Here is a 21,719-nt window from a genome sequence, read left to right on the forward strand (position 1 = left end):
TCTAGGTCTTTTAGTTGGCTCCCTTACTTTTTGAGGACAGGCCCCAGATTGGAGCACCATACTGCCCTAGGGCCTGACTGCTTCATCTGTGGTAGCTTTATTATCTCCCTCATCCAGACACCTACGTCTCTGGATGGAACCTGTAACAGCCTCACCTCACAGTTTTGGCTTCTTTTAAGTTTGTGGTAAGCTACATTTCCTTGTCTTTTTTTTTCAAATGAAGTTATTTCTCCATCCTGCATTTATGTAATGAATTCTTCCAATCAAGTGATTCCAGGATGTTCCTGTTGAATTTCTTCCTGTGGTATTATTAATCCTGGAGGCGCCACTATGTGAAATGTGCAGTAAGACTGGAGAAAAACAGAATCGGATTCAAATCTGTATCCAATAGATTAATTGCATGTTCTGGGGGCAAATACTGAGCTTCTTCTTTAAAATGGAATCTTCTAACTTTAAAAAAATATATATCTTATTTATTTATTTGACAGAGAGAGATCACAAGCAGGCAGGGAAGCAGGCAGAGAGAGAGAGGGGAAGCAGGCTCCCGGTCAAGCAGAGAGCCTGATGCGGGGCTCGACCCCAGGACCCCTGAGACCATGACCTGAGCTGAAGACAGGGGCTTAACCCACTGAGCCATCTAGGTGCCCCGGAATCTTCTAACTTTTAAAATGGAATGAAATACCCATAACGCATTTGACCCTTTCCCATCTTCTTTGTAGTTTGGCATAATTACATACTCATTTTCTCAGCCACCCTTGTCGCTGAGTACTCATGTGACAGATTTTGGTCAACGATGCACGAATGGAAGTTAGCTTCTGAGCTTTTGGGGGAAGATTTTGCATTTTTAAAAATTAATTAATTAATCTAAAGATTTTATTTGTTTATTTGACAGACAGAGGTCACAAGTAGGCAGAGAGGCAGGCAGAGAGAGAGAGAGAGAGAGAGAGAGAGAGAGAGGAGGCAGGCTCCTGCTGAGCAGAGAACCTGATGTGGGGCTCGATCCCAGGACCTGGGATCATGACCTGAGCCGAAGGCAGAGGCCCAACCCACTGAGCCACCAAGGTGCCCCAAGCTTTTGCATTTTAGATAAATGGGATACTTGTAGCAAGGATTTGCCCTTCTACTTCCTGCTGTGAATGTAGAGATGGTTGGAGCCATGGCAGCTACCTGGTGACAGAGGGAAGCCAAGAGAATCACAGAGATGCCATCTTTGCGAGTGTCTAGCTGCGGAATTAACACCTGTAGTTATCTCCAGACTTAATGCATGAGAGAAAAACCCTATTACCTAGCCAGCCAAACACACACTTAACTTCTTCTTCAGCTAGAAGTGTTAAGGGATGAGGAGCTGTGTTAAAACATATTACTGTAGACTGCTTGACTTCACTTACTTATTATTTATTCCTCATAAGATATATCCTTTGGGTGTCATAATCCATTATTCCAAATCCTGAGAGCTCTTTGAACTATAATTGTGTTACTCACATTACTGGGCATTCCTCAGAGCTTTGTGAAACCTGTAATATTTCATAATATTCCAAGTTATTTAAAACACTGACCAGAGAGGGCAGGGTCTCCCCAACCCCAGGCCACCAGTGGATCTCTTCTCTGGTATGGGAGTGTTCACCCAGCTATGGATCTGATTGTGCTGGAAAACCACCCAGACTGCTCCATCCTGTGCCCAAGCAGCTCAGGAGATCCTTCATTTTCAGTGAAACAAAAATACGCTGCCCTCTGGGAGTGTCCTGGTGCGCTAGTTCAAACTCCTTCGCCGGGGAAATGGCAAAGCATGGAAGGAGTGCCTGATACCTGTGGTCTTGCCTCCACCCTCGCACCATTCAGCTCCCCAATAGAAGGCGTGGAGTCTGCAGATATTAAAGCACTCTCAGTCCTTGAAGGGCATCAGGTAAAGTAATAACCTGTAATAACCTTTACTATCCATTTGTTTATATTCAAATTTGCTGCCCCTGCTCTGCCTTTCCCAGTTGAACCAAGAGGCCGACACATCCAGCTGTGTTTCCATTCCTCTTCTGCCCGAGGAGGTTCTTTCTGGACCCATAGCTATTACTGCTGTTGGCAGTCTATTGCCTTTTTGTGACCTGTAACTTCCTGAAGGACTTTGTTCCAAAAGCCTTTCAGGCCCTGAGAGCATTGGCCGATCTTGGTTTTGCCTTAGTTTAGACCTTCAACTAGACCCATCCACCAGGAGTCAGGGCGAGCTTATTGGGCTGGACTGGGCACAGTGTGGACCAGCTGGCTCCCTTCTGGGGTCTGCCAGCTCTCAGTGATCCCTCCTTTTCTGTTCTTAGGTTCAGTCTACAGGTGAGAGGATGGATGAGTCTTTACTACGCATACCCCTCCACTGAAGTCAGGGATAGATACTGCACTGAAAACTGGGGCAGATTTTCTCTCCGCAAATTTCAAGTGAGGCTACTGGAGGTTGTCTGCATAGACTTGGGGGTTGAACACCAGCTCTCTTTGCAACCCATGTGGACGGAGTAGCAGAGACAAGTGGTCTCTTTGGGGAGCAGAACACAGCACTCAGAAGTGCAGAGCTGCAGGAGTTCCTAGTCCATGGTTCCAGAAACTTCCTATGGCTCAACTGTGTTTCCATTCTTGGGTTCCAGGAGATACTACTTGTGTTCTTAAGCTTTCGCTTAAGCTAGCCAATTGACCCATTATTTATGACAAACTGAGAAGACGGGGTATAACGCCGAGGTATTCCTCGATTTAAGTAGTAGCAAATCTGTTATATTCTGACCCCAGCTACCCTTCAGCAGAGAAGCAGAGTGGAAAGTGTGTAGATGGAACCTGCTTTACCTAGATGGAGCTGGCAGTCACCAACAGGGCAGATAATAGAATTAACCAGGGATTATGATGCTGACTTAACATGGGCTCATTCACATTTTCATAGAAAGAAGAGTTGACCTGCTATTTCCACACTGAAACAGTACAATTAGCCCTCAAATGCTCAGATGAATATGGCTCCTGGGGCCACAGAACAGCAATGAGATGCAAGCATGCTAACCCTGGGTTTTCCCCCTCCTCACATGGGAGGCCTGAAAGGTAATGAGACATTTTGCAGCTCACACAAAACTGTCGCTTATTTTGCTGGCTCATGTCAGCTCCTCCAGCGCCTGGCCCCTGTTTAGCTCTAACACAGAGTGCTAGCCTCTGCAGGACCCACTGCCCCATCAGAGAAACAAGAACTGACAGAGTTGTCTGTCTTCTCAAGCTCCTGTTTGAGTTCTGGCCTGTTCTTGCTCTCCCCAAGGACATCAGGTGTCCTTCCTGTCTGCCCCCTGACCACAAGGCTTCAAGTTCCTGTGTCTGATGAAAAGCCAATGGTCTTAAAGAGACTATGCAAACAACTCTAATGATCGTACAAGGTCAAATCCATGTAGCAAATTATATATATATATACACACACACACACTCTCATATATAAAATGTGAATTATAATATATATAATATTTAACATTTGATATTCTGCCTCCCTGATCAAATGCCCTCATTTATTTAACAAATATTAGTTGCCAACAAATATTTATTGAGCACGTACTACACACCAGAGACAGTAGGTTCTAGGTGCTGGGGGCAGAGCAGTGAAGAAAACTAAGTCCCCCGCCATCAGGGAGGTCACATTTACTGCTATCTTCCCGACATACAACCTGATGCTACAAGAAAGAGGCATGGGCTAGGCTCTGGTGCAGACTCTATTAAAACCGTGTGATGTGGGATCAAAATGCCTTCCTGTCTTGCTTTCTTCATTAGTCAAGTAGGGAGACCAACTTTCCAACCTAATTCTCAAATAAACGAGGTTAGAAGACATCTGAAAAACAAATAGCTTTAAAAATATACAGGAAAGAAAAACCAAAACTGGTCTGGGATATTGTCATCATCATTTATTACGTATCAAATTGTCTTCAACATAAGTTACAACCTGATTAAGTATGATAGACATTTTTTATCTGTTTAAAGACAAAAAAAATTCTCTTTATGTACAATATCTTTTGTCTAGAGTCTAGCAAATATAGTACCTTTCATTGCAGGATTTCTGCTTAACATAATAAGCAAAACAAACAACAAAAAAATATAAACCAAAGCAAACCAAATCCCCAAATCTCTCAACTACAAATACCAATATTGAATAAAGCATTAAAAAGACAAACATGGAATAACTTTTTTGTTTAGAAATGCAGAATGAATACTAAGGTTAGTGGCAAAAAAAAAAAAAAGTCAAAAAACCAGAACAACACAACACCAAAAAAAAAAAAAAACACCCCCAAACAAAAATAAAAACAAAACAAAAACCCCAAAACTAAAAAACAGAACCCCAAGAAAATAACCGACAATCTTTAGGACTGGACTTTCCTGCTCAGGGATGCAAGCTGACTCTAGACCATCTCTCGGCTCCTGCGGATGGCACAGCACAGGATCATACTGAAGATCATGCCAAATATCTACAAGACAGAAGGGAACATGAGGAACAGGCGGCTTTGCCGAGGGAAGGGTGAAGGAGAGGAGAGACATGAGTCATCCGGGCCAAGACAAACAAGGATAGTGACCACAGGGCCAGGCACGCTGAGGAGTGCTGAAGGAGAGATGGGGGCTGGGTAACGGGAAGAGTCACTGACTGCTGGGGTTCTGCGGGTCTGCAGTGACTTGCTCACGTAAACGGCATAAGCCACTTCCCTGAGGAAACTTCCAGAGCACGTCAAATAAGCTCAGAGCTCAATTTAATGCTCAAAGGGCAGATATTCCAATGATCCACACAGGCTTGTACTGCTTTCCACCTATGTGTGTGTCTCTGCTTTATATTCCATTTTAAGAAGTACTGTTATGGTTTTTACTGGAAGTGGCCTCAAGCCTTTCTTAGGTGTAAATAACCACTAAGAAAGGAAGCAATTCTCACTTCTGGGATAGTCTTACTGGGGCAGAGGAGGGCTAAGTCCCCTACATGGTTCTTACCACTCCCTTTTGGGACAAGAGGGGGTGACTGCAGGGAACCTTGGTTGCCCTTAATGGTTTTTGGGAGTGCTGATTAGCGGGACAGTAGATTATCTGAAGCCTGGAATCTTCCTTCTGGCTGTCCACCTTTGGATGCCTTTTAGACTATGGTATGTGTTTGTGTGTGAGAAATAATTCCCATTCATGTAACTTTTACTGAACTACTTTCTTGGGGGGAAAGCAAAGCAGGTGCGTAACAAAAACATGTCCTGAAGATGATCCCAGGCTAACTAACAGGTCTGGGTGACCTACGCCCTTGCTACTCAGAGTGTGGTCTGTGGACCAGCAGCACTGGCGTCACCTTACACTCACCCCTGAACCTTGATGGTAAGCCAACACGTACTGGAGAGATACGGAGCTCAAATCCCAGATGCTTCACACATGAGCTCAGACGCTTTGATCAACTCAACCTCTCTGTCTCTCCACTCCCTAGTCTGTACAAGGGGCATACCAACAGCTTGCACTCACAGGTATGGTGAAGATTAAATTAGTTGATAAAGTAATTGATGAGTTAATACACTCCCCAGCCAGGGTGTGTGCTTCACTAAGACAATCATTCCCTCTTGGTGTCCTCAATACTCACCATCACGACCGCAATCCCAATGCCCACCGCGCCGATGATGTGGAATTTGTTGTGGAAGACCTCTTCTATGGCCTCAGGGCAGGGCTGAGGGGGGCAAACCAAGACTCAGGTCACACACAATCCCTGCTCCAGGGTACCTCCTCCCTCCCATAGCACCTGCCTCACACCAGGAACGCTGGGGGTCGCAGAAAGGGCTGGGGACAGGAGTGCCCAGGTGTCCTGGCTGGTGGATGGAAGTGAGACCCAAGGTATATGGAGGCGGGTCCCTAAAGTCTGGGTAAGAAATAAGGGAAGGAAGAAGGGGAAGCCCCTGCTTCAGGTTCTAGCTCCCATTAGGCCATTGGGTTACTTCTGATTATTCTGAAGTTTAGACATTGGGTCCAGCTTCCAATCATGAGCTGCTGGCATGTCTAAATACTTCATGATTTCCCTGGTCTGGTCCTTGTTCTGCTGCCCTTGAGGAAGCAGAGGCCTGGGGGGAGGGGAGAAAAGAGGTGGACCCACCAAGGGGCCACTGCACAGAAGGAGAACTCCTCCCAGGAGGAGAGGGCAGGATTTCAGGTCAGCCTTGGTGGGACTGGTCCAGAGCAGCCAGCGGTGGCACACGAGTTTACCTTCACTGTGAGGCTTGACAGAACATCCTTCTGGGGGCAGATGTCGGAGATAAACTGTTCCACTCCACCAACCAGACCACAGCAGTTCAGCTGCAGAGGGAAGGGCAGGGATGGGGTGAGACAGACGAACAACGCAGACCACCAGCACACAGACGCCGGGTCTGGTGCGCTCAGGCCCCGGTGCGCATGCGCGTGTCCAAGGAGCTTTTGCGGGGGTGACGTACCGCGTAGTGGATGGCTTTCAGGGTCTCACGCTGGGGCTCGTCCTTGGACTTCAGCTTGTTGTAGGTGTCCTTGTAAAACTCCTGGACTTCCTTAATCACCTGGGATGGGCAGAAAAGAGAGGGGCAGACAGGGCATCTTCTTGGACAAATGTCACCTGTTTGATCTTGTTCCTGCTCGGACAACAGATTCCTGTGCTCAGAGAACATCCCTGAGCAGACTGAAGCTACCAGACTGGTCCTGCCTCTCCCAGCGCCTCCAGGGCCCTTCTCGTCTCCTCCCACATCCCTAGGAACCCACTCTGGCCAGTTTCCCTTCTTCTCTTGCACCTTTGGCCAGTCCCTTCCACCCAACTTGGCTCCTTCCCTTCTACTTGTGAACAAAACGGACTCTCCCCAGTCTAAAGAACGGTAACAACCACAACATCCTACTCCTGACCAGGCTAGCTCCTCAGGCTTCCCTTTGTTTCTTCTTCACTTAGAGGCTGTGTGACTTCTGGCAAATTACCAAACCTCTCTGTACCTCCTTTTCTGCGTATGTAGGATAGAGATTATAGGAGTTTGTGTCTCAGAGGTTATGGTGAGGATTTATAGGAGATACTGCATGTTAAGCCCTTAGCATGGTGTCTGGTACAGAGTAAATTTCGCATAAGTATTAGCAACTATAATATGAAGGACAATTATTCTCCTTCGCACCGGGGTACACCCTAGTTTAACAAACGCCCGTCTCTCGCCCTGACCAACATCCAGAATCTCTCCTTCAGCAGCTTCCACTAGCATCCCTTCCTATTTCTATGGTTGCAGCATTTATATCCGGACAGTTAAATCTCTCTTTTATTTTTTTTCTCTCTTTAAACGGGGTCCCAGCATCCAGTCTCCCTGCACTTGCTGCTGAACAAGCCAAGACAGCCCTTCCTAAAACCTGTTCTGATGTGGCCCATCCTGGCCCACAACTCTTTAGTGGCTCCCCGTGGGAGCCCATGTTCAGCTGTCTTTAAAGGAAAGTTCTCGGGGGGCACCTGGATGGCTCAGTCAGTTAAGTGGCTGCCTTCAGCTCAGGTCATGGTCCCAGGGTCCTGGGATTGAGCCCCATGTTGGGCTCCCAGCTCAGTGGGGAGTCTGCTTCTCCCTCGACCTCTGCCACCCCCGTCCCACTCAGGCTTGCTTTTTCTCTCTCTCTCTCAAATAAATACATAAATAAACACCTTTAAAAAAATAATAAAGTGAATCGCCAGGTTTACACTTTATTATTTTTTTAAAGGTGTTTATTTATGTATTTATTTGAGAGAGAGAGAGAGAGAAAAAGCAAGCCTGAGTGGGACGGGGGTGGCAGAGGTCGAGGGAGAAGCAGACTCCCCACTGAGCTGGGAGCCCAGCATGGGGCTCAATCCCAGGACCCTGGGACCATGACCTGAGCTGAAGGCAGCCACTGTACCCCTGGGGATAAAAATACATTATATGTTTATTTAAAAAAAAAAAAATTTGGAAGGGGAGGCGAACCATAAGAGACTATGGACTCTGAAAAACAACCTGAGGGTTTTGAAGGGTCAGGGGTGGGAGGTTGGGGGAACAGGTGGTGGGTAATGGGGAGGGCACGTTTTGCATGGAGCACTGGGTGTTGTGCAAAAAGAATGAATACTGTTACGCTGAAAAAATAAATAAAATGGGAAAAAAAAATAATAAAGTACTCAGTCTCCTACCAACTTTCCTCCTGAAATCCTCTCTTTCACCCAAGGCTTGTGTTGATGCCCACTTCTCCATGAAGCCAGAAGAGAGTTCCCTTTGGCATGCTATCTTCTCCAACTCCTTGGAACTTCTGGATATAAATGACTTCTATGACACTTATCATGCATAACCTTCACTCAGGTGGCAGTTGCTTCAAGGGGGGCCCACGGCTTGCACATCTCTGGACTCACGTGGGGTATGGACAGCACGCAGCTCATGGAGGCACATATTCAGAGACTAGGTGAAGGGGTGGGGGTGGTGGTGGGTCCAGGCCATACAAAGTCTTGTTTTTCCTACGCCATCTTTCCAGAGGAGATGGGGGCAGGGCTGCTGATGTGTGAGATACACATGCGCATACACGGACCCAGTGAGTATTTCCTGAACATCTATTATGTGCCAGCACCATCCAGGGAACTGGACGGAGTGGCTGGCAGGACACCCACATCCCCTTCCCTGGAAGAGATCACATTCTGATGGGCACATGGGAACATGCTGAAGTAAGAGGCATGTGCGATGGCTGAAAGCTGACCGAAGTGGCCAACTGGGACACCCGTCTGCCCTCATCATTCCCACTCACAAATTCCCAAACCTGTATTACTCCCAAGAGATCTTATGGGAGAAACCTACCTCATCTTTGTGGGAATATCCCCAGATAGCCGCAGCTATCTCAATGGCAAATATCACCAAGAGGAAGCCGAAGAACTAGAAGACAAAGAAGGGATAGGATGAGGAGAAATCCCAGACAGGCAATGAGAGCAACCAAAGGGTATTCTGGAGACCAAGGAAGATCAACAAGTCTCTGGGGGTCGGGCATCTGGGGGCACAAATGAATACCCTGGAAGGGACAGGGGAGAAGTTATAGAACTGTGAGCCTTAGCTAAGGTGAGGAGTGAAAGCAGTGGTAGGAAGAGATTCCTCAGGAGGAAAGAACGGGGCACAGCTGACCCCAGAACTGGTATTTCTACGGTGTTAATGAAGAGTCAGTGATAAAATACCATCACTCACTCACAAAAACCACAGGGATTTGAGGAAATAAAGAAAGAATATACTGTGGAATTTGAAGAAAACTGTAACAAATTTTAAAATAAGAGAAAGTGAAGGTACCTGTGGGTTCAGGGAAAAAAAGCAAACGTGGTCCTCGAAAAAGGGGAAAACAAAGTCCTGGCATTTAGTCGCCTAAGGGAAGTGATAAGAGAGAGAGGCTCCAGAAAGGAAGAGGAGCAAGGCATTGCTGCAGGGGAGGAGGACAAGATGGCTGCCTCGTAGGAGGCCCGGGTGGGGCCTGCAGTCGAGTTGCTGAGGAGAGCTCAAGCCCTTAGGGAACCCTCTTCACTCCACCCCACCTCATGTGTTCTATGAGATCTTGGGGGCAGGGGTCTGGGGGTCAGAGTGGTTGCGGGGAGTGGATAGGGTACTCACCAATCCCAGCATGCACTGGGACTCTTGCACGGCTCCACAGCAGCCCAGGAAGCCCACCAGCATCATGAGGGCACCGGCTCCAATCAGAATATAAACTCCTGAGGGGAGAGAACAGAGGGCAAGGCAGGGAGTCAATAGCGTGGAGGCTCAGATACGTCCTGCAATTCCTTTATCCCCTCCCTAAGAATCTGGGCCGTGCCCCCATCCTTATCACCCCTCCCTCAGGGAGGAAGTGTCCCATCCTTCAAAACAGCCTCCTCGGGGTGCCTGGGTGGCTCAGTGGGTTAAAGCCTCTGCCTTCGGCTCAGGTTGTGATCCCAGGGTCCTGGGATCGAGCCCCGCATCGGGCTCTCTGCTCAGCAGGGAGCCTGTTTTCTCCTCTCTCTCTCTGCCTGCCTCTCTGCCTACTTGTGATCTCTGTCAAATAAATAAAAATAAAATCTTTAAAAAAAAACCAAAACACCAAAAAACCAGCCTCCTCCATCTCTGCTCTTAAGTCTCCTTCCCACCAGTCTGCCTTCTAGGACCCCACCCCATTGAGCCCTCACTCCCATCTTACCCTCGCCTTTCTGGAAGGTACTCCTGTCCCCCTAACCAGAACCAAGAGATCCACAGAAATCCCCAGATTTGATGCAGGACACAAACCGATCCAGTCTGTCAGCTGTTTCCAGCAAGATGAATCCACTCACACCAATTAAAATAGACCCTCCAGACTGGGACTGACTTCCTGGGACTCCAAGGAGCCTTGGGCTGGCTGCTCCCGGACAGAAGAGCATGTCAGCGCAGGCTTCGGTAGGAAGGGGTTGTGGTGCTCAGACTTTAGCCATGCTTAGGGTGGGCCAGCTCTGCCTCATTCCCAGAAGGGGTGCCTTCCTGCCCTGCTTCCGGGGGGCAGTGAGGCACGCATGGTCAGTAAGGCCAAGGGCACATGTTGGCCAAGGAACGAGTACTTGCTCTAGTGAGGAAAACATAGGCCTGGGGTCAGAAGACCTCCCACTTTGATCCCGACTCTGCTACTACATGCTGTGCGATCTTGGGTAAGACATGTTCCCTCTCTGGGTCTTGGTATCTTTATCAGTAAAATGAGAGCCTGGTGGCTAGAAAATTTCAAGACATTCCTTAAAGCACACTGAAGAGTCTTAGGGTTGCAAATCATTTGTTCCAGGTGAAGGGTGAACAGGATCCTCCTTTAAAGGGAGGATGAGGACATGGTTTCTAAGTCCTCAATCTGAGTGAGAAGGGCAGTGACATTTTGCCTGGGCCCGACATTGTATAAAACCCTGAAAGGGGAACACAGTGGAGCCTGGCCCTCGTCCTTCCTTCTGGCACCCCCCAGGGAAGGCCCAGAGGGGCCAGTCTTGGTAGTCCTATTCTGGAGAAGTCACAGCCGTCCCACTCTCCAGTGCAGAGGCCCCGTGGGGAAGCTGGCAGAGAGGTCCTGTGCCTTCCTGTCTTGCAGGTGAGTTCTGTTCAATCTGGAGAGGGGCTCCTGTCACGTGGGGAGAGCATGTCTGGGTTTGAGAGCCAGCTCTGTGACCCCGGGAAAGCGACTGCCTCTCTCTGTGCAACGACCTATCTGTGAGACGGGAGTGCGAACAATGCCCACCTCAGGGCTCGCAGTGCAGACGAAAGGACAGGATCCAAAAGGTGCACAACAAATGCTGGCTGCTGTGATTCTGGGTAATACGAGGGTTGGAGGGCTGTCACTCAGAACCACAGTGATGCATCTTTATACACTTGCTGATCCCTCCCTACTCATTGGGACTAGAGAGACTTCCCCGAAGTGCTGGCTGAAGCTGAGAGAGCATGTCTGTGATGTTTCCGCACAATGCACAACGGGACAGTGCAGTGAGAACCTTGGCAGGTGTTACAGTGACTTCACTGTCCCCCATCTGCACCCCTAGTCCAGAGCTGAGGCTTTGCAGGCAACAAACCGTGCAGCCCGCCTGCAGCTGATCTTCCCCCGCAGCCCCAAGTGCAGCGCACACAACGGAGCGTTTGTGTTTCTCCCCTTTCCCCCCCACATCTGTCGTGATGTCAAGTCACGTGGGTTTACTGGCAAACCCCTTCGTCGTATGAATATGGGTATTGTTCCCGTGCATGCCCGGCCCAGACTGGGCAAGGGGACAAATGCGGCTTGTCCTCGAGTCAAGTCCTAGCCTCCTGGGCTGTCCGACAGTGTGGGGCAGCGGGCCGGACTCAGGCCACGCGGCTCCATGCACTGCACGGGCACCCCGGGAGGGGTGAACCTGCCATGGGGACACAGGCCAGCCACGGCAGTCAAATGGCCCCAGTTTCTCCCCATCTCATCGGGGGAAGACAACGAAGGATGAGGTCACCCTTTGAGCTCCACAGCAAGGGCTGAATACACAGGGGGTATTAAGAGATCAAAAGGATTTGCAAGCACATGGAATAGAGTCGGAGTGGGAGTGGACGGACATGTCTTCTGTTAAGTCCAGACCTAGCTTCGTAAACCAGGACAGCCCTGGCAGACATCAGGGGACTTGGGTTGGCAGCATGGAGAGCTACTAAAGGAAAAAGCACTTCCCTCTGCAGAGGGAGAGAGAGAAAGAGAGCACATGCAATGGATTCTCCTCCTAATGGGCTTGCTGGTTAATGCTAAATATTCTTCTTGGGCTCAGCAGATGAAGACTGCAGGACAAAGGTCATTGGTGTAGTATCTTGTTTGGAGAGCTGCAGATGCGGGGTGTCTTGGCTTCACCCTCTCCGGCTGGGGAGGAAGATAAGCAATTCCCCAGGGGGCTGTTGACAGGCACTTCAGCAGTGGCCATGAAGCTGTAGGGGGGGGCTCCTGGGCAACAGGCCCTCTCCCCCATCTCAGAAGACGTGGAACCACTGGAGGGCTTGGCTGCTTCTTCGCAGGTCCCTGCTGGGCTTCCCTCTGGACAGGCTCCTCCTAGCCTACATCCTGAGCTTGTTAGCAAAGGCTGGCAATGACAAATGACAAAGCGTTCCCCTTTACAAAACAAATGAATGTTAGCTTTTTGTCTGACTCATGGAAAAAGTTATTCGTCACGGAGCCTTCTCTAGGATTACTGTATTAATTTGCTTAAGGGCTGTTGATTCTCTTTTCAGGCCGACATTATAGGCCTGGTCAGAGGAGAAGAAAAGCCTTTGGTAGAGCAGAAGCATATGCTGGGATGTCCTTTATACACAAAACTGAGCGTTCTCTTCACCTGCATATCAGGGCTCTGGGCTTCAGCTCCAAGGGGACACATCGGCCTCCTGTCCTGGCCCCAGCTTGCCACTGACAACAACAGTTTCTTGTCTCCAAAAACCCAATCAGGGGTTCAAAGGAACCCTACGTGGCTCCCCAGTGGTTCTCTCTTGGTCCCGCTCTGTCCTGTAGGTGGCTGTTCTCACTAATATAAGCATCACAGTGGTGCCCCATTTGCCAAGCACGGTATATTTCTGTTTTGGAGAGGTTGTGGGTGTGTGAGCTCTGCCAGTCTCAGGCTGGGGAGAACTGTGCACAGAGCAACAAAGTGCCCGAGGCCGCAAGCTCGCTGAGGGCAAAAGCCGCATACCCTGGAAACTCTTAGGGACCTTGTCCTAAGAAGAGGATTGGTCCCAGGGAAGGGTGGACCAGGACATCCACAGCCTCTGCCTGGGGCCCCCAGATGCCCTCAGTCAGTGGCTACGATTCTGGAAGGACGCCAAGGAGTTAAGAAGGGCTGCTGGCCTGGGACCAAGAAAATAAAGTTCCCTAATGTGTTTGCGGCCTGGGATTATGGATACTGCTGACGGACTGACTCTCCCAGGGCCTCAACTGGGGAGAAGGCCCATATAAGGCCGTCAGCTGCTCCGGATTTACTACTGACTGTTGTGAATGTTGGAAAGTTTCTTTTTTCACTTGCTTCTCGGCCTGGTTATGCATTCTTTCTCTATTTTAAAAGCCGTTGCCCACCCTGAAGAAAATCCACCCCGGGGTCCTTCAGGTTTTCCAAAGGGTTGGTTTCGTGGTCAGGCTGGCCGGTGGGCTGTGCGGCAGATGGGGAGGCCCCCCCGTGCAAGGTACAGTCACCCCATGATGCCCAGAATATCGGCAGGGGTGGAGCAGGCACTCTGCCAGAAGAGGGGGCATGGGTCAATACAAAGGCTGGTGTCACAGCTCAAGGGGGAAGGGTGATGCCTTCTTGGCCCTCTGCCCATGAGTGATGGTGACTTGGTGTCCCAGCACACTCGGTGAAGTGCAAGGCCCAGCCAGACCCAAGCGGCCACTTGTCTGACTGATGCTCGAGTGTCCCTTGCATTGCCCTCCTTTGTTGGGCTTCTGCAAGCAGAACACACTCTCCAAAGCTGAGCTCTTTCCCAGGGAAGCAAAGTGCCAGCATTCCTCTATTGGAGCTGAGGGAGCAGTGGTCGCTGGCCTCCAACTAGGGATCGCTGTGTCTCTTTGGGACTGTGCCTCTGGTCACTTTGGGTAGGATCACGGCCATCCTGCACCCTGTGACTCCCAGAGGAAGGCCATGGCTCCTCCAACCATGTGCTCGTCACTCTCCTGCCATCCTGCGTGACTTCCCCCCTGTCACCCACTGGCCAGGGCCACCAGTAATTGGGGCTTCCCTCCCCCGACTACAATTTGGGTGAGGTCAAAGGCCAGACTAGCCTCCACCCTGCCCACCTCCCCAACAGGGAACATCCAGTTGGTAGAGATACTTTCTCTTCCTACATGGGGAGTCCTTCCCACAATCTAGCACGGGTAAGTCAAGAAGCAGCTTTCGTAGGCCTGGGTTCAAATCCTCACCCTGCCTCTTGACGGGTACAAGCTCAGCACGTTCTCTAATCCCTGGGCTTTGGTTTCTTCATTGATAAGGTGGGAATCATTCCATGTATCCTAAAGAGTTACGAGGATTAAATCATGGAACAACACGTGTGAGACAGCGAGCAACACGCGGAGGAGCTGTCTTCCTCCCGGTTCCTCCACTCGCCAATGAGAGCCTTGCCTCCCAGATCCAAAAATATAGGGAATTAGCCAGGATCCTAGGAAACAAAAGACCGAAGCCTGCCAGGCACTCTGCAGAGGACAACGGCAGTGGGAGCAGGAGGCCAGGCTCTCTTCAGGACACGGGCCCAACGCTGCCACCCGCTTCTCCATTCCTGGGCAGATCTGCTCTCCTGTCTCCCCCAGAGGGCTCGCAGCTCCCTGGCATGACAAGGAGGAGGGCAGGCGGGCGTCAGGGCCCCCTCAGCACAGTGCCCCTATGCTGCTTCCTCTCCACAGGGCAGCATTCCAGGCCCCCCTCTCCCGCCACCCTGCAAAAAATGCTGTTGCTAAAACAAGTCTGGGCACTTTGGAGACCTACTCCCTAAAAACTCTGTGTGTGTGTGTGTGTGTGTGTGTGTGTGTGTGTGTGTGTGCGCGCGCGCGCGCATGCACATAGTTTTTTCAGAAAACATACTTGTGCTATTCTTTCCCTCACTTTCTTTCCGGAAAGTGGGAGACACACCCTGAAAAATCCCCAAAACAACAGCAATAGGCAATACAAGCAGGGAAACTTCCACAGTGCCAAGCGCGTGCAGCCAAGTGGCCCATGGGGGCCTGGCTCAGGTTGTGTCTGGGAGGCGGGAAGGAGGTCCCTGTGCCCACCAGCCATTGCGTCCTTCCAAAAGGCCTTGGGTTCACTCTCTTCAGGCTGTGTTCTCCATCTTTTTTTTTTTTAAAATAACTTCTTTGGTGGGTGGGAAGGAAATGACCAAACTTACACTTTGAGCCTGATGACATGGCAGCATCGTCCTAAAAATAGGGGGTTGCTCTTATTTCTCGTAAATGAGTGTTTCCTATCCCAAAACAGAAAGAGCTGTGGGATTTTTGCATTCTGTGAGTTGACTAGAAACTGGGGAATTGCATTTGACAAGCCTTGGCGGTGGGTGGAGGGGACAGAATAATGGTAGAAAAGATAAAAAGACGTCCAGGAGCCCGGTGTAAGCTGCTAAGTCTATTTGTGTTTAAATTGCAAACCTTTGCCCTAAAGCAAAAGCACTTCAGGAAACAAACAAATAAAACCAAATACCCGTCAAATACCCTCGAAAATCAGAGGCATTAACCAACCCTCTGGGTCGGCCAGGTTGGCATCTCTGCTAGATCTTACTCATTTTGACTATCTGATCCAGGAGGCAGGTGGTCTGGGGTCTCAGAGCCTCTATCTGCATCATGGGGAGGGCTCACCTCTCCTACTCCTGGTAGTCTGGATGCCCAGAACAAAGTTTTTTGAATTAAGGAACTAAGTAAGATCAGGAAGACAGAGCATTAAGAGAGGGTCAGGGGCACGCATGCACAGAGGTTCTTAAACCCTCAAGAGTGGCAGCAACTTGGGCAGAGCCAGCTTCCTACGGGCCGGGGGGGGGGGGGGGGGGGGGGGGGGGGGGGGGCGGGGTGGTCAGGATGCCAAACTTAGTCAGCATGATAAAAGAAACCACAACAGTCAAATGCAAATTTGTGGGCTGGGCCGCACAAAGCGTGGCTTGAAAAGGACAGGCCAGGCCAACCCGGGGCCAGAGGAAAAGTCTTTGCCAAGGCCAATCCCTGGATCAACACAGCACCTCTGCAATTAAGAGGAGGTACTCAGCGCCTCCTCCCCACTCACCTGTGTAAAAGCTGGAAGGCTGACTGTCTTGCTCGAAGATGCTCTTGGTCTGGGAGTCGAATCGGAGCCATAGTCCGACGGCAAGGACTGCGATTCCAGCAAGCTGCAAGATATCCCGGATGTGGGCGTTAGTCCTGCCAGGGGAGCACAGCGCCACGACACCGGAAGGGAGGCTTGCAAAGGGCTCTGGGACCACCCTCGGTCTCTGCCTCTCACTGTGCACCGGCTAGTAACAGCAGCCAGTGTGGGGATCAATCCATTTGCTAAAAATACCAGCTGGCTGGGAACCACTTCCTACCAGCAGCCCAGCAGCAGAACAGATGCTTCACAGATGCTGGAATACTACACAGCCGTGAACACGGGCCACGGTTAGCCACATGCAATTCTATGAGCACATCTCATGGTGTCCAACAAGAGAAGCGAGGGACACAAAAACACATGCAGTGTTTGTAACATGCAGTTACAAATCGCTTTACTGTTTAGAGGTCCATGTAAATGACAAAGGAAAGGAAAAGAAAGGAAAGGAAAGGAAAAGGAAAAGACAGCGATTATCATAAAGTCAAGTGTGGGGTGCCCTGTAGGGGGAGGGAGAGAAGAGCACTCGCAAGGGCAGGGTCTAGGGCACTGGGAACAGTCTAGCGTTGGACTTGGAGAGTGGTGCCGTGGATACTGACGTAATTAGGCTTTAAACCGTTCGTGTTTCATGCACTACTCCGTATATGCACTGTGCGGTAAAAACGACGACAGATGCTCAGCGGGCACAGTCTAGCACGCATAAGGGCAGCTGTGATTCCTCACGAAATCACATGGCTCAGTAAGTGACACAGCAGAGTCTCCCCGGAGTGGCCCACATTTGTCCTTTCCTTTTGTCTCTGACAAACCTTAGAGGCTGACCAGACCCATTCTAGGTTTTAGGCTCCACGCTTCCAAAGGAGTGATCCTTATAAACATCAGATAAGGCACGTGTGAGTAATCCCCCAATCTTCCCCCAAATCCCATTTTGTAGGAGGGCAAGTTGAGATACGGGACCCTGAAGGGCAGAGCTTCCCACTAGGGAATACAACCAAGGTGCCACATCCCCGAGCTCCCTCGTCTCTCACCCGGCCCGGGTCTTGTGCGAAAGTGACTCCCAGGCTGCACTGCAGGGCCCACGGGATGAGTGAGTGGCTCCAGACCACCCTCCTCCACACAGGCACTCTGTGTCAGAGCCCCTGCTCCTGAGGGAGCTTGGTTCTCTGCCCTGGGAGTGGGTCAGCCATGGTGCGGCCAGGCCTCTGTCTCTGTAACTGTTTGCTCCTCTCCTTTACCTGGGGAATTGGCAGCGGGTGCAGATGTGCGGAGTGGGTGTGGCGACAGCCGATGTGATCACCCAGGGCCTCGGCCTGCAGTGGGGTCAAACCCTTGCCCACACCTCCAGCACTGTGTGTCCACAGCTCTGGAATTCCTGGCTCAGGGTTCTGCTGCCTCGGTTTTCCCATCTGTAGAATGGGAACGGTGACCTGTGGCCCCTCCTTACATTTGAGTATAGGTAGAAATAAAGGAGATGACATTAGAAGTCCTTCCGAGGGAGGTACCACCACGTGGGCCTTGTGAGAGTAACCAGGTCAGCACTCAGGTCCCCAGGGTTGCACCCCTCCCTGCGGAGGACAGTCATGCAGCATCTCCTCTTAGCTCTCATCGGATGGAAGGCAACGCCAAACATCAGTAAGAAGTAAGGACACCAGGGGACCCATAGCTACACAGTGCAGAGAAGAAAAACTCACGGTGCCAAGCTTTCCTTCTTATTCACAAAAGATCTGTAGGTGAGTGAGGGTCTCCTGGCCTAATCCAAAGACAGCAGACACAGCTCCAGCGGTGGGGGATGGGAGTGGTGTAGAAGTAGGTGTCTCTCCCCCATTTCTAGCCTGGGCACCCCGGTTCAGACTGGGTTCTCCTGACTCAGGAGTGCCACCACTGGGGCAGGGACACGGTGGGGCCAGCTCCGACATCCCCATCCCCGTGCACTGAGTCCAGGACAAGCACACACTAAGTGGGGTCCTGACTGTGGTGGTCAGGCCCTGGCCCACCTCCCCTGGGGTCCTGGAAGAGTTAAAGGAAAGAGGGCAACACTTTCTCATCTCTGTAACATATGGAGGCCCAGTGAGAGCCCTGGACTTTGGGAGACCAAGGCCATGGGCCTCCCTGTGGACATGATCGTGTTAACCTGAGAACACTATAGGCAGGGGCTCCCCAAGCACCGGGGGGAGGTCTCAGTTTCAGTCAGCGCTTGGCCACAAACCTTGTCCTCAGTCCTCCCTCTTGCCCTCATCTTGCTGGTGCTATTGCTGAGAACACCTGGGACTGAGGAAAGGCCTGTCTTTTCTGCTCTATGCTTTCTCAATTACGTGCAATTATTTCTCTTTGGGAATGATTCCGTGGATAACAGCAGGGGTACCCAAAACACACCTGCAATGGTTAGGCCTCTTCCATTTCAAGGACCCTGAGCAAATCTGTGCTAAGTCTGATCGTTTCTCTGGTTTACACACACCAGTGGCAAGAAGGACACTATGCTGGAGAACTGGAACCAGGAGAAGAAAGACTTCAGGTCTCACCCTGGCCAAGGACAGGGCCAGAGAGAGTTGGGGATCCCACACAGGTGGACCCCACGCAGAACCTATCATTGCGCTGCTTGGTTGTCAAAGCCACAGCGTTTCACTAAAAGGAGGAAGAAAAAGCAGCTGGCTCTGGAGAAATGGAAAAAGCAGTAATTGATCTCAGTTTCTTATGCCTATAAACTCACAGAAAGAGAGAAAGAGGAGGGGGCTTCAAGATACCCAGGTGGAAGGGAGGGTCAGAGGCAGGACTGGAAGCACGGGGTTCACAGCAATCAGAGGAGTGAGTCTTAAGGCCTTTTTGGATCGAATTACTGAGTTAATTGGCCTGAGGGGAAGATATGTAAGCCATTAGCTGCCCTATTTTCTGGAATGCTGTTGGGAGAAATTGCTTCAGTCTGTTGGGTCAGGATGGATGGCTTGGGGTCACAGGGCCACATATACTGGTCACTACCTAATAATGGCTCCTGGTTGTGCATGTGGCACTATCTAAGGGGTTCTGGAGTACTTTCTAGAAGAATTCAGTTTTTGATGTGGCGCTGGGGGGCGCCCAGCCCCCCGACCTGGCTCTCACCCCTAGCTACTTAGAATACTAGGGAAAAACAAATGGCAAGAACCAGAGCTTTCACTTTGAAAAGAAAGGCACAGAGTTGATTATGAAAGGACTCCATAAACTAAGAAAACAGGGGTCTGGGAGGCCGAAAAGTTGCCGGTTTCCTCCCGGGTGAACGAGCTGACCTATGATAGGAACGCTGGCCGCACCGTTGCCACGGCTGCCATCTTGCTTTTGCAACAATGCAGGATCCCAGCAGGTCTGATGGAGACGCTCAGTGAACCAGTTCCTGCTCACAGGGCCCCTGTGAAAAGGACAGCAAACTGTCCAAGATCACCGACTGTGTTGGAGGGGATGGAAGTGGAGAGTTCCAAGCCTCGACTCCCAGCCCGAGGCACAGCCGAGTCTACCTGGTTACCTTGTTCCCAAAGGAAGCCAAGGGGAAACATTTTGGTTTTGCCAAGAAAAGCTTCGTTGCCTTTAGGCCCCCCAGTGGGCCCATCTATCTGACAGTGCAGAGAGAAAGGAGAGCTTTCCCCCACTGTTGTGCTGGAAATGCTTGAGTTCTTCAAGCATGTTTGTTTTTTCTTAGAAGATAGCCAGGAGAAAAACCCAAGTTGAGGACATTCTACAAAATACTTGGCCCATGCTTCTCCGAAGTGTAGGTCATCTCTGAGACACCAGGGAAGACCGGACGTATCACAGATCAGAGATGAAGAAGACACGGTAACTGTCACGTGGTATCATGGCTGGGACCCAGAACAGAAAGGGTCTTACCGGTGAAACAAGTCAGGTCTGATGGAGCCTGGTTTAGGTTTAGGCAACAGTAATGTACCATGTTAGATTTTTTCTTAGTTACGACACATGCAATGTGGTCCTAGAGGTGTTAATCACAGGGGAAACTGATGGGAAATGGGGGGCTCCCTATACTCTCTCTGCAACCTTTCTATAGATCTGAAACTGTAGATCTAAACTAAGATCCGTAGATCTAAAACTGAGCTGGGTTTCTTCTTTCAAAGCTTCCATCTCTCGATCCTAAAATTCCAAATAGAAACAAACCCTCTCTGCCTGCAGGTTCACTGCTCCCTTCTGGTTGCTTGGTGCTCTGACACCGAAACTGGTGGCTTATTCACCTCCAGGTCCCCACAAAGCAGTCACTGTAGAACACACCCAGCCTGCCTCCCGCCCTCCATGTGGGGCAGTAGCCATTTCCCTGAAAAGCTCACGTGGCTGAGGTCAACTGCTCAGTTTATTTTTTTAAAAAATTTCTTTTTTTTTTTTTTTTAAAGACTGTATTTTATTTGTCAGAGAGAGACAGAGCATGAGCAGGGGGAGTGGCAGGCAGAGGGAGAAGCAGGCTCCCCACTGATCAAGGAGCCTGATGTGGGGCTCCATCTCAGGACCCTGAGATTATGACCTGAGCCGAAGGCAGATGCTTAAGCAACTGAGCCACCCAGGCATTAGCTGTGGTTCATCTTTTCTGATCTCTCAGCAGCATGACACCATTGAGACCCGAGCCCACCTTCTCCCTCTGCCTGCCACTCCCAGGAGAAGTAAGTCTCCTGCCTTCTCTCCTCTGCTCATGTGAGCCCTTCCTCCTGGAAGACTGTCCTGGCCACAGAGGCCTGCTGCTTCCCCACCAAAGATGTCCTCAGTCTCCTCCCAAGGAAATGTAAGCCGGAGAGCTTCAAGTGTGTTCTTTCCAGTGCCCTTATATTACACACACACACACACACACACACACGCCCTTCCTCTCACAGGTGTACTGGGCTCGGGTCTCACTGGAGCACAAGCTCCTTCAGGGCAGGGCTGTTTCTCAGGCCTTCTAGTCCCTTGGCCCATCCACACCTCGCACACAACAGTGAATAAATTAGCAATCAACAAATAATTATCCCATACATGAGACGATTACTTCAAAGGGACAGAATCTCTGAAACTCCCACCCGAATCTTCTCCTCTCTCTCTCCTCTTCCCTTCAACAAGCCTCCTTTCCCATCTGGCTTTTCATCCAGATCCAACTTCTGCTATCTCACTAGCAAAGTCAGAAATTGCCAAGAACAGTAACTTGTCCAAAGAAAATCCTGAGAAAGACCCACAAGGGCATGTGACGAACATCCCAGTGAGATTTAGGGACAGACCTGGATGGAGTCTTTTGAAAATGAGACTTCATGCAGAGCCCATGAGTCACTGTCCTCACCCCACCAGAAGCCCAGTTTCACACTCGGATCTTTGAAGAGTGCACAGGTAACCCCGTCACCTGGGGCTCATGCTGGTTCCGGGGGACCTGAGAACCCAGTAGTGCACCAGCTCGGGCCCACGGTGGAGTTTCCTGGTCATCCCCTCTGCCTATGCTGAAGACACACCTTGCTCAAGGCACCCACGTGAAGAGGAGTACTTC

The 21,719-nt window shown here is 50.4% G+C and overlaps 1 protein-coding gene across 1 annotated transcript in view; it reads right to left on the minus strand.

The window, feature by feature from the left end:
* Positions 1-3,887: 3,887 nt before the first annotated feature.
* CD9 (CD9 molecule) overlaps positions 3,888-21,719 on the minus strand; it is a 33,530-nt gene continuing 15,698 nt past the window's right edge. Inside the window, exons 2-8 of the mRNA XM_046013456.1 lie at positions 16,178-16,280; positions 9,570-9,667; positions 8,778-8,852; positions 6,429-6,527; positions 6,205-6,294; positions 5,591-5,674; positions 3,888-4,460 (exon numbers count right to left, since the gene is read on the minus strand). Of these exons, the coding sequence (XP_045869412.1) occupies positions 4,395-4,460; positions 5,591-5,674; positions 6,205-6,294; positions 6,429-6,527; positions 8,778-8,852; positions 9,570-9,667; positions 16,178-16,280 (615 nt within the window). The 3' untranslated portion in view covers positions 3,888-4,394. The remainder of the gene's footprint in view (positions 4,461-5,590; positions 5,675-6,204; positions 6,295-6,428; positions 6,528-8,777; positions 8,853-9,569; positions 9,668-16,177; positions 16,281-21,719) is intronic.

This window comes from Meles meles, chromosome 7 (genome assembly GCF_922984935.1).
Source record: "Meles meles chromosome 7, mMelMel3.1 paternal haplotype, whole genome shotgun sequence".
Classification (NCBI taxonomy): domain Eukaryota; kingdom Metazoa; phylum Chordata; class Mammalia; order Carnivora; family Mustelidae; genus Meles; species Meles meles.